This window comes from Paroedura picta, chromosome 3 (genome assembly GCF_049243985.1).
Source record: "Paroedura picta isolate Pp20150507F chromosome 3, Ppicta_v3.0, whole genome shotgun sequence".
Classification (NCBI taxonomy): Eukaryota; Metazoa; Chordata; class Lepidosauria; order Squamata; family Gekkonidae; genus Paroedura; species Paroedura picta.
Window position 1 is genome coordinate 10503432 of NC_135371.1, and position 12013 is coordinate 10515444.

Sequence of the window (12013 nt, forward strand, 5' to 3'; positions counted from 1 at the left end):
GTACACTGGCAGGGGAAGCTCTTACACAGCACGGGTCTGCAGCCTCTGAGCCTCAGAGGGAAGTGGAAGGAGGAGGGGTTGGTCAGGGGTGGGGGACAGAAGGTGATTGGCTGGCCGCTGGACAGACAGGCGAGGCGGTTGGAGGAGGAGGCAATCAGAGGCGGGACAGCCATTGAGTGGCACTTAAGCCATGAGACCAGCTCCTCCTCCACCCTTACCAGAAATATATTATGAGGAACAGATGAGTTTTTGTATGCATGTACACTTCTTCAGATACCAATTATAGAGGGAGACAAGCCAACATCTCTTGGGCGGGAATTCCACAGTTTTGGCACCATGACTGAGAAGGTCCTTTCTCTGCTTACAACCAGTCTAGCCTCAGATGTCAGGGGCACTTGTCACAAGGTCTCTGGAAATAACCAGAAGGGACAAGTAGATTCATAAGGAAGAAGACAGTCCTCAAGGAATGTGGGCCCCAAGCCATATATTTTTAATGGAGCCCAGAAACAAATCAGGAACCAATGTAGAAGGAAACAAAACTGGAGCAATATAAGCCTCATAACCGACTGCAGTCAACACAGAGCTGTGTTTTGTCTGCATAGTGCTGAAAACTCTGTTCTTAATTTCTGGATGACCTTTCCCAGGGGCTTTTATGGAAATTTTAAAAAGCCTGGGGGACGAAATGGAAACTTGCAGGACTCTGTGGGACAAAGGCCAAGGGGCAGAGCGGCAGACCCCCAACACCACAATCTGAAGCCTACCATTACGGTAGGACTGAAACCATAGTGCCTCCCCATCCACTCCCAAAAGGTGGTCCAGAAGGTGACTGGTGTCAAAAGCCAACAGAAATACCAAAGCATCACCCTGACATCGCTGGCATGATGACATCACTTATGGGTGGTGTCAGAAGTGACATAGACGTACCACTGCAATATTGGCTGGGCCTTGCTCTTTTAGGGGATGCCCCCCCCTATCAGCCAGCAGATTGGTGGTGGGGCAGTGGGGCCTGGTGGTAGGAGATCCCCACACCCACCTCCAACACATGATCTGGCAACCCTACCCTCAGTTTATATCTTTCAACTGCCCATAAAGTTGATTCCCTACTCAAGAATTGGCTTTATGGGAATTGAGAATTCAACCTGTAAGATGGAGAATGATCCCCAAAACCTGATTTGGGGCCAAAGACTTGGAAATCTTAAATGTTACGGGTAAGGAATTTCTAGTCATAGTTCCTTGGGGAAGAGAGAATTCTCCAGCTGTTCTGGTAGGCACCTTCAGATTAAACACAAAATTTAGACTTGCGTATATATTTGGGGCATATATGAGCCTCTTGTGGCGCAGAGTGGTAAGGCAGCAGACATGCAGTCTGAAAGCTCTGCCCATGAGGCTGGGAGTTCGATCCCAGCAGCCGGCTCAAGGTTGACTCAGCCTTCCATCTTTCCGAGGTCGGTAAAATGAGTACCCAGCTTGCTGGGGGGTCAACGGTAATGACTGGGGAAGGCACTGGCAAACCACCCCATATTGAGTCTGCCATGAAAAAGCTGGAGGGCATCACCCCAAGGGTCAGACATGACCCAGTGCTTGCACAGAGGATACCTTTACCTTTACCTTTTTATATGTTTGGGGCAAGGTTCCTTCCCTAGTCCTCCCTTGAATAACTTGGGAAGGGAGCATTGTTTTCCAGCCGTCCCTAAAATAATTCTGCGGTCTGTGAGCCAGCTCTATTTCACCCCCCATGAAATCCCACATCCCCTTCCTCTCTCTCTGGTGAGTAGTGATTAGAAAACTGCTCTTTTATTTAAAAAACGAAACCTTTGTGGGTGAGACTTTAAAAATTGCAATGAGAAATTTCCTCATGAATTATTCCGGCTCATTGTTCAAAACGTGGCTCTTTTAGGAGCGGTGTCATTTCTTGACAAATGAACAAATGAAGTAATATGGAGCTGATTCTGCTCGGCATCCTGATGGACTTATTTGCCTGAAGAAAGCGTATGGCGGTAATGCTCTTTATGAACTCTGGCTGAGGGGATCCAAAAAAATGGGGGAAATGCCAGATAAAGAGAACATTAATGAACCCAGAAGTCTGATTTTCGCTTTGTGGGTGAGGAGCCATAAGTGGGTCAGACCAACTGATGCTCCGACTGTCTATTTTCTGTGTGTGGATTTGGGTTTGGGCTTTGGGTTTTGCTCTTTAGCAAGATGAAAGAGCAGAGAGACTTTTTTTTACTCAGTCTCATGCTGGACGTTAAGGATGAAGACAGCCCCTAGGCCTGAAGAAGCTGAAGATTATTAGCCTGGAAGAATCCAGCACAAGCAAGGTGAAAAGAGGGCTTTGGACCATGCATCTGAGGCATTAACATGATGGATCTGAGGAAAAAAATAGTCACAATAGAAGAGGCAAGGCTTGGGTGAAGGACCTATTAATTTTTATTCAGGGCGTGAAGAGTGTTTGCACTCGAAAGCTAACGCCCTGAATAAATCTTTGTTGGCCTTAAAGGTGCTACTGGACTCTGATTTTATTGTGCTACCCATTTGAATCTATTAATTTTTGTTTCTCTTCTTCAGCAGCCCACCAGGAGAGGGTCATTCGTGCTTCTGGGGAGCAGGTCCTACTTCCCTGTGAGAAAGACAGCCCTTATACACGTTGGTTTTGGTTCCCTCTGACTTCCAAATGCGCCAACGTCAGTGAGGAGAGTGTGGAAATAACCTGGGGTCCCTCCAAATACAATGTGACTCCTCTTCGTTTCAGCCAGCGCCTGATATACCAGTCTCCAGGGTCATTGCTCCTCAGGAATCTGGTCATGAGTGATGAGGGCTCCTATGTCTGTCGCCTCCCCAACGGCTCAGAAACTCGTACAATCCTGGAGGTGACAACAGGTATGTTTTATGCCCCGCTTCAATCCATAGTAGGGACCAAAACAGCTTACCATCACAATCCCCCCCCCATTTTATCCTCAAAATCAGTGGTCCCCAACCCCCGGTCCAGGGACCGGTGCCGGTCCGTGGATCAGTCAGTACCGGGCCGCAGCTCCTCCTCGTCCTCGTCCCCGGCTGCGGCCTCGGGGGCTGCCCTGCCACTCTGCCGCCGGCTCATCTATAGTGCTCTCTGGAGGCCACCATGGCTGGGGCTCCCCCTGGCAGTGCCCCCCAGTGGGCAGCAGGAAGTCAGGGGCGCCGGTGGGAAAGCAAGCGGAGCAGGGGCTCAGGCAGGTGTGACGTCCCTCGGCAAAAGACTACCCCCGGGCCTCAGTAAAATTATCACGTGTTGACCGGCCCCCGGTGATAAAAAGGTTGGGGACCACTGCTCAAAATGACAACCCTGTGAGATTGGTAGTCTGAGACTGGCTAAGGCTACACAGCAAGCTTCCATGGTGGAGTCGGGGGTCAGGCTGCAGTTTGCCAGATCCTGACCCCAGGTGGGACTTAGAGGGGATCCCCTGGAATTATAGCGCATCTCCAGAGGACAGAGATCAGCCTTTCTGGGCTAAAATGGCTGCTTTGGAGGGTGGATTCCATGGCATTATATTGCACTGAGGTCCCAAGCCCCACCCACTCCTGGCTCCACCCCAAAGGTATTTGCCACCCCAGAACTGGCAACCCTAGTCTACCCACAACCCCATGCAGGCTGGCATCATCATATGACAAGCTGCTCACAGACATCATGAGACGGCTACGGGTCAAGCATGCCTGTTAACGATCCCCTTTTTCCTTCGCTCCTCAGGATGCCACAATAATCTCAAAGTTTCCTCAAAGTGGCTCAACCAGTCCTCTTTGCAACTGAGCTGCCAGCACTGCACATCAGGGACAGCGGCGGATAGTTTTAATTGGCTGCTGAACTCGAAGCAACTGGGCAGGCGACCCTGGGCTCACAAGAGTCACCTGGGCTCTAATGTCACTTTGAATCCCATCCGGCCAGCCATTTGGGGACGATGGGAGTGCCATTCCAAGTCCAATCTCACATGGATCTCTGAGATTTGTTTGAAGAAGCACATGATGAAAGATGCAGGTAAATTTGTGGCCCCTGCTGTTGGATTCTAGGTCAGGCCCCTGTATTTTTCAACAGTGGAAGGTCTGACTTGTCCCGTCTTTACCTGGGTCATATCTGCACTTGCATTTCCCCCCCTGTAAATCCTGGCGAATTCTGATTGATTTGAACCCGGATCTACAGTCTTCCTTTTCCCCCCGACTTGAAACAGGTCACCTGTCTGTACTTGCACTGTCCCAATTTTCAGTCTCCTTCCTACTTGATTTTTTTTTTGGGGGGGGGGGGGGGGAAATCAGGTGAAGCTCCGGCCGGCATTGAAGGAGCACAAGGCTGGAGAGTCCTTTATTTCCTGCCTTTTGTCTCCCAAGGATACAGCCAGAGGAAGCCAGAGGAGGGGCAAGTGGAGCACAAGGCTGCTTGTTTATGTTTCTTTTCCTGCATGAGTGGGGGTGGGGTGGGGGGAGGCAGCAACCTCACAGAAGATGAAGAGTGGAAAGTAAATCCAAAAGGCAAATCTCATAAAACTGTGGGCTTTTGGAGCACAGTCACTTTAAAACAGATCCCAAAATGAGGGCAAAAATATATCCTGAGCAGGAATGGCAACTGGGAATAAGTTTTCCTGCAGTCTTCCTGACCAATCAGGGACAGACTGCTTCGCCACATCAGCGTTGGAGATGCAGAGAAGGGGAAGGAAGTTAATCCGGCAAAACGCTGACATCTACACTTGCTTTCAAAGTGCTTTTCTCAGATGTTGCGAGTTATATCCACTCCTGGATATCGCGAAGAAAAGGTAGTGTCATGGCAGACTTGATCATGGACATTGCAGAGGGAAAATGTAAAGCACCCAAAATCAAAACGGAAATCAAATGAATTGCAGAAAGGGGCGTTATACGACCTGGGAAAGGATAAAAGGCAAACTGAAGACCCCCTGCTCTGAAGGGGCATGTCACCACTTCCAGGGTTCCCTGAAGTCTGAAAAATATTTCAGGTGCTCCATCATGGTCCAAAGGCTGGAGGACCCAGCCTAGCCCAACCCTGTCAGACCTCGGAATCTGGGCAGGGTCAGCCATGGCTAGCTTTTGGATACTTCCAAGGGATACTTCCAAGGAATACTTAGAGAGCCTCTTGTGGTGCAGAGTGGTAAGGCAGCCATCTGAAAGCTTTGCCCATGAGGCTGGGAGTTCAATCCCAGCAGCCGGCTCAAGGTTGACTCAGCCTTCCATCCTTCCGAGGTCGGTAAAATGAGTGCCCAGCTTGCTGGGGGGTAAACGGTCATGACTGGGGAAGGCACTGGCAAACCACCCCGTATTGAGTCTGCCATGAAAACGCTAGAGGGCGTCCCCCCAAGGGTCAGACATGACTCGGTGCTTGCACAGGGGATACCTTTACCTTTTTAAGGAATACTCCAAGGACAGTGAGGCAGGCAATGGCAAACCACCTATGAATGTCTCTCACCTTGAAAATCCAAGAAGGTATGCTGAGAGTATGTAAGCCAGGGATTCCCAACCAGGGTTCTGGGGAACTCTGGGGTTATGCAGCCTTTCCCAGAAGTTCAGATGTTGCTGGCATCACCAGGCGTCACTGGAGTCCACTTCCCCTGTTGCTCCACAGACCTCATCTCTTTCTCTACCGTGGAAATGGTAAAGGCTCAATTGGTCTATTGATTGGCCGGCTCCTGCATCTTACTTCCACACCCCCTGCTCTGAAGGGGCATGTCACCACTTCCAAGTGTCCACCACTTCCAAGTCTGAAAATTATTTCAGGGGCTCCTTCATGGTCCAAAGGCTGAAAAAGGCCAATGTAAGCGATGGCTGACGATTTGCCAGGTGGAACTGTATCTGCTGCACAGCTCTTGGGCCTGAACATTAATAAATGAGGATGGAGTTCATTGCAGTATCCTGTGTGCGACACCATGAAATTTAAGCTCCAGGGTGCACGTCAGGGCTGGTATTTGACTCTGTGGGCTTGATGTGGTTCAAGAACTCCGTGGCTGAAGAGAGAGTTCATGTTAGGGCAAACAAATGAGTTATAAAGAGTTGGACAAAAGTCCTGGCTTGTAAGCTGCTGGCGATCACCATACGAACTTGGCTGGCTTCCCAATTAATCTTTAGCTCCACATCCCCCCCCACACACACACACACAAACACACATTGTTTTCTTTTAGCAGCCACACAATTATCTAATTTCCAAGATCTCTTCTGAATCATAGAATCATAGAATCATAGAGTTGGAAGGGGCTATGCAGGCCATCTAGTCCAACCCCCTGCTCAACGCAGGAGAAGCCCAAAGCATCCTAGAATCATAGATTTGGAAGGGGCCGTACAGGCCATCTAGTCCAACCCCCTGCTCAATGCAGGAGCAGCCCAAAGCATCCTAGAATCATAGAGTTGGAAGGGGCTATGCAGGCCATCTAGTCCAACCCCCTGCTCAACGCAGGAGAAGCCCAAAGCATCCTAGAATCATAGATTTGGAAGGGGCCGTACAGGCCATCTAGTCCAACCCCCTGCTCAATGCAGGAGCAGCCCAAAGCATCCTAGAATCATAGAGTTAGAAGGGGCCATACAGGCCATCTAGTCCAACCCCCTGCTCTACGCAGGATCAGCCCAAAGCATCCAAGAAAAGTGTGCATCCAACCTTTGCTTGAAGACTGCCAGCGAGGGGGAGCTCACCACCTCCTTAGGCAGCCTATTCCACTGCTGAACTAATCCTCCATTTGTCTCTGCTCATTCTACCCATCCAGCTTCTCACAGGTGGTTCCCTGCTTCCACCCCTTGGACTCCAGCGGCCGCACCCAAAAAGCCTGATGTGACAGGGACTGAAGTCTGGATATGGACAACGCTCTTGGCTGGGCTGGGTCTGGTGCCAGTTCTTGGGATCGCTGTGTGTTTCTGGGCGAGAGAATCAGCAGGCAGGTGGGTCCAGGTGCTTTCAGGGGTGGGGTTTAGGGAGAGTGAAATGGGGGAGAGCACATGAAGCTACCTTATCTACTTGTACCACCAGTGCTTCTCCAGGGCCTCGGGCAGAGGACTTTTACGTGACTTGATTGTTGCTGGAGATGCCAGGGATTGAACATGGGACCTTCTGCATGCCAAGCATATGGTTTACAAGTGAGCCACAGCCTCTCCGTCCCATGCTTGGTGTACTGGAAAGCAGCGGAGTCTAATCGGGAGAGTCGGTTTTATTCCCCACTCAGAGCCAGTTTGGTGTACTGGTTAGGAGTGCGGACTTCTATTCTGGCATGCCGTGTTCGATTCTGCGCTCCCCCACATGCAGCCAGCTGGGTGACCTTGGGCTCGCCACAGCACTGATAAAACTGTTCTGACCGGGCAGTGATATCAGGGCTCTCTCAGCCTCACCCACCCCACAGGGTGTCTGTTGTGGGGAAAGGAATGGGAAGGCGACTGTAAGCCCCTTTGAGCCTCCTTCGGGTAGGGAAAAGCGGCATATAAGAACCAACTCTTCTTCTTCTTCTTCATCCGCATGCAGCCAGCTGGGTGAACTTGGGCCAGTAACGCACCCTCTTTGCATATTTACACTCTGCCAACAAAACGCAGCAGAAGACTTCTACCCAAGAGCCTGGAGAGCAATTGCTGCAGAGAATATTGTGCTTAGATAGACAGATAGATGATTCAACTCAGCATAAGGCAGCAGTTTGATGAGCAGTTCTATACTAACTCACATCTGCAGCTTCCTGTGTTATGGTAGCTATGGGGAACCTAAAGGCAAAACTACTTTATATGTTCATTGTAGAGATCCCACAAAGTGACGGCAACCCCTGGGAGATGTAGGGGGCTGTACGCATGTCGCCACGTAGATGTGCAGGGCTTAATCTTTGAGACAAGCCCATGCTATTGGCAAGATCAACCAGGCAGCACTGGGATGAAGTACAGGCTAGGACGGCAAACCTGTTTGTTTGCTTACTGGTGCCTAAAACACTTGTGGGAGGAAGTTGGGGGAAACAAGGGGACACACCAGCAATGTGCCAATGCACTGATGCTGGGAGGGAGGGGGGCATTCTAGGGTTTGCCCACAGCTCTATGATTTAACCACAGAGTTTTTGTGACTCCTAGAGCGCCCCTAACATCATGAAGTCACTTTTGTCAGCACACCAGCATGACGCCAGGGTACCTGTCCCTGCCCCCCAAATCCTCCCAAGGGTTGCATGGTGCAGTCTGGTGGCCATAGTCCAGAAGTTCAGCATCAGTAACATCCCTTCTGGAATGAATATAGAAATGACATCACCATATCTGGGAAATGTTGTAGGTTTCTGGTGAGCCCTAGAGTGTCTCCCGGACATACTGAGGTCATTTCCAGAACTGGATGCTGCAGCATTGGTGTGATACCAATTCTCCTCCCATTTCACTTCTGCTGCTCCATGGAGCCGTTGCAGAAGCCCAGAGGTTCAGAAAAGAAGGTCCCTGACAAAGTGAGATTCCTAGCACCACCAGGCTGAAAATGGCACCCATGTTGTGGTGTCATCATGTGCATTTTCTTGCCACACTTGAATGGTTGCCACTAGGAAATATGCATCACAACATATGCTTAAATGCTATGGGAGAGAGAGAGAGAGAGAGAGAGAGAGAGAGAGAGAGAGAGAGAGAGAATTTATTATAGGGTATTAAGCATGAAAACTTATAGTTCCACCCTAAGGCTATATTGCAATGTTGTTGTTGTTTTCTAGGAGAAACAAAAGAAGAAAGAAGGCAATAGGTAAGGAATGAATGCAAACATTTCCTTCTTGCCCTTTCGCTAAGGCTTTATGGCCCCGTATAAGAGCCAGTTCACTGGGAGCAGCCGTCTAGAAATCAAATTATAAATAAATTTAAAAAATATTTTTTGAAGTTCATGTAGCAGGAAATTCCAAATGTGCCCCAATGATTATACGTGTAAATCCATTATTTGTAGGAAGGATTCTGCCTCTCTGTGTGTGTATATAGCTTTAAACCGTTCCTGCGGAGCCGTATAAATTAAGCAGTAAGGACAAACTGGGAGGAGAAAGGGGCGGGCCGAGTCCGTGATAAAAACAGTTCCTCAGGGCCTGTAAGACTGAGCTATTCCACCAGGCCTATGGTTGAGGCCTATAAAGACAATAACATCAACACCTGGCCTCCCTACAAAAGTCAACAAATATCTTTCCACCATCCAGAAATTCTTAATAATAATGCATCATACCCCCTTCCTCCTACCAAAGAGAAGGCAACAAATTTTTTTATTTTTGTTTGGTTTTAATGTGGGAGTCTGATTGTTCTAACTGTGGAATGTTAATTTCTGGTTTTATTGTTGGTATGTTTCTAAACACCCAAAAAGGGAGGAACATATATCGAAGAATAAACGCTTTTTGAAATCACCATCCCTTCTTTTAACTTGCTTTTCCTTCTCACGGTGATCTTGTGAACCTAAGATCATGCTTCCCTGAGAAATCCAGCCGAAGCTCTCCTGCTACAGAACAAGGAGGTACCAGAACAGAGGAGCTTGGATGAGGTAAAGAGTGGTTGAACCATTCCTGGGGTGGGGAGATCACAGCAACGGCAGAAGAGAATCTCCTTTTCCGATTTATCTTTTTACCCTACTCATGTCACCTTCTTGTTCCAGGCGACTGCCTCTCTTCATTACGCTCAGCTGCAGCTTCCTCCAGGAAAGTCCTCCTCGATTCCTCCTCAGGACAGCCCCACCATTTATGCAGCAGTTATCTGATGCTGCTTCCGTCTCCTACAGACCCGGGCCAGGGCCTTTTCAGTCCTGGCCACAACCTGGTGGAATGAGCTTCCAGAAGGCCTGCAAGATGGAGCTCTTCCGCCAGGCATATGGTTGAGGCAGGGGCAGCTCTCCCACTAATCCATCAGAAGATCCCCTCCAATACTGAGATCTCTAACATCGAGATCATTGTTAGATCTATTGCATTGGTGCCTTTTCTGAATATTATTCTCCCCACCAGGCGGAACTTGGGGGAAGTTGGGTAAATATGATTAGAATTGTGACCACTGCCGCTTAGGTTATATGTGACATGTTGTTTGACGTAAATTGGGGTTTTCATGGGGATTTTATTGTGTTTTAACTGTTTGTGTTGTAAACCGCCCTGAGACCTATTGGAGAAGGGCGGTCTAAAAATGAAATAATAATAATAAATAATAATAAAAAAGGTCATCTCTCTTGATCCACCGACGAAATTTTCTGTCACTGCTTTCCTCACCTCCTTCGGTGCCTCTCTAGTTGACCTGTCCCCTCTGCTTCTCCAACTGTGACATCTATGGAATAAAGAAATCCACCCCAAGTCTTTTTGAGAAAGGGTGGAATAAAAGTAAAAACATAAGTATGAATAAATGAATGAAGTTTGTCCAGGAGCACCTTTAAGACCAACAAAGTTTTATTCAAGGTCTTCCATGTGCGCACACACTCGCTCATGAAGGCTTATACCATTTTTTACCATTGAGAAGCCCTTGAAACATTCTTCAGGCTTCAAGAAACCCCAGAAGTGGCGCGATCATGCAGAATAAGGTTGGGAAGCATAGCTATGTACACACTTATCTTGGGCCTCTCCCCTTCCCACTCCCCCCATACCCATAATTGGCCATTTTGGGAGGGGGGCATACATGGTTGTATCACCCAATCAATGTTTAACAAACTTTAAAAATATATTAAAAATTAATCATCTCCCACTCATTCAGGAAACACTTCCAGGGCCATCAAGAAGGAGCAAATTAGACCGGTCATATGTCTGCAAGCCATTTAACACTGAGAGCTTGGCAGGTGCGCCCATCAGCTGTTAGGTTTAAATGGCTGGCAGACTTTTCAGTGGTTCGTTTTGCACCCCACTTCTAAGTGGGCCGGTTCATTTCAGGGCTTTTGGTTTAGTTCGTTTGGGGGGGTTGGTTCAGGAACACCCCAAACCAGAATTTTCTGGTTTGTGCTCATCCCCAAATGTTACTTCATATTCTTCATTTATTTATTTACATCATTTATAATCAGATTATACATTCAGTCCAATCAGCCAAATGGGATATTCAATAAACAACGCATTATAGAGTCATCTAGTCAAACCCCCTGCAGAATGCATTAGGAATGTGATCTATAAGAAGGCCGGAGGTCTAACCAGTTTTCTCCAGAGGAACTGATCTCCATGACCCCTTGGAGATCAATTGTAATAGCAGGAGGTCTCCAGGTGACACCTGGAGGTTGGCAACCCAGTGCTGGGCCCAGTCACTTCCTTTTGACTCAGCTGTGGCATTCAAAGCCCTGACAGGGACGGAAAAGTCCCGGTGAGCACACTGCTTTTTCTAAATGAGAAGTACAGGAAACATGTGGTTTGCGGCAAACTATGTGAGCCTGTCTGTTTTCCCCAAGTCCTCCTTAGAGATAGCCAGAATAAGGACAGTGCTGGCAGTTAACCAGGATGCTTTAGGATGCTTTGGGCTGATCCCGCGTTGAGCAGGGGGTTGGACTAGATGGCCTGTATGGCCCCTTCCAACTCTATGATTCTATGATTCTATAACCAGGGATTCAGGTTGCCACAAGAAAGTCCTTGGGAGGTGTCATCCTAACTTGGTCACTCAAAGCTAGTTACAATTTCGTCATTTCTCTGCTCGGGTTGCCCGGTTATCCCAGCCATTACTGGGGGATGTGGGGTGGGAATTGCCACCTATGTGTAGGGAAGCTCCTGGAGATTTGGGGACTGAGCCTGAGAAGGGGAGGCCTTCAGCATGGCCATACAGTCTACTCTTCTACCTCACAGGGTGTCTGTTGTGGGGAGGAGAAGGGAAGGCAATTGTAAGCCTCTTTGAGACTCCTTCAGGTCGAGAAAAGCAGCATATAAGAACCAGCTCTTCTTCTTCAGTAATATCAGGGCTCCCTCAGCCTCACCTCCCTCACAGGGTGTCTGTTGTGGGGAGAGGAAAGGGAAGGCGACTGTAAACCGCTTTGAGACTCCTTCAGGTAGAGAAAAGCGGCATATAAGAACCAACTCTTCTTCTTCTTCAGTAATCTCAGGGTTCCCTCAGCCTCACCTGCCTCACAGGGTGTCCGTTGTGAGGA

General features: G+C 48.7%; 1 protein-coding gene across 1 annotated transcript; it reads left to right on the forward strand.

Moving 5' to 3' along the window:
• The first annotated feature begins 1845 nt into the window (after positions 1-1845).
• Positions 1846-10205, forward strand: LOC143834399 (uncharacterized). Its single transcript, XM_077331224.1, has 7 exons — positions 1846-1997; positions 2566-2877; positions 3722-4006; positions 6726-6897; positions 8667-8695; positions 9387-9466; positions 9578-10205. Exons 2-7 carry the CDS (start codon positions 2802-2804, stop codon positions 9677-9679), a joined length of 744 nt encoding a protein of 247 aa, XP_077187339.1. The 5' UTR covers positions 1846-1997; positions 2566-2801; the 3' UTR covers positions 9680-10205.
• The last annotated feature ends 1808 nt before the right edge of the window (positions 10206-12013 follow it).

What these genes read in the sequence shown, in the direction of transcription:
- LOC143834399 (XM_077331224.1), top strand. Translation starts at nt 2,802, where the DNA reads ATGAGTGATGAGGGCTCCTATGTCTGTCGCCTCCCCAACGGCTCAGAA. An exon ending in GCGAGAGAATCAGCAGGCAG is followed by an intron (nt 6,898 to 8,666) that starts GTGGGTCCAGGT and finishes GTTGTTTTCTAG; the next exon opens with GAGAAACAAAAGAAGAAAGA. An exon ending in AAGAAGAAAGAAGGCAATAG is followed by an intron (nt 8,696 to 9,386) that starts GTAAGGAATGAA and finishes TGTGAACCTAAG; the next exon opens with ATCATGCTTCCCTGAGAAAT.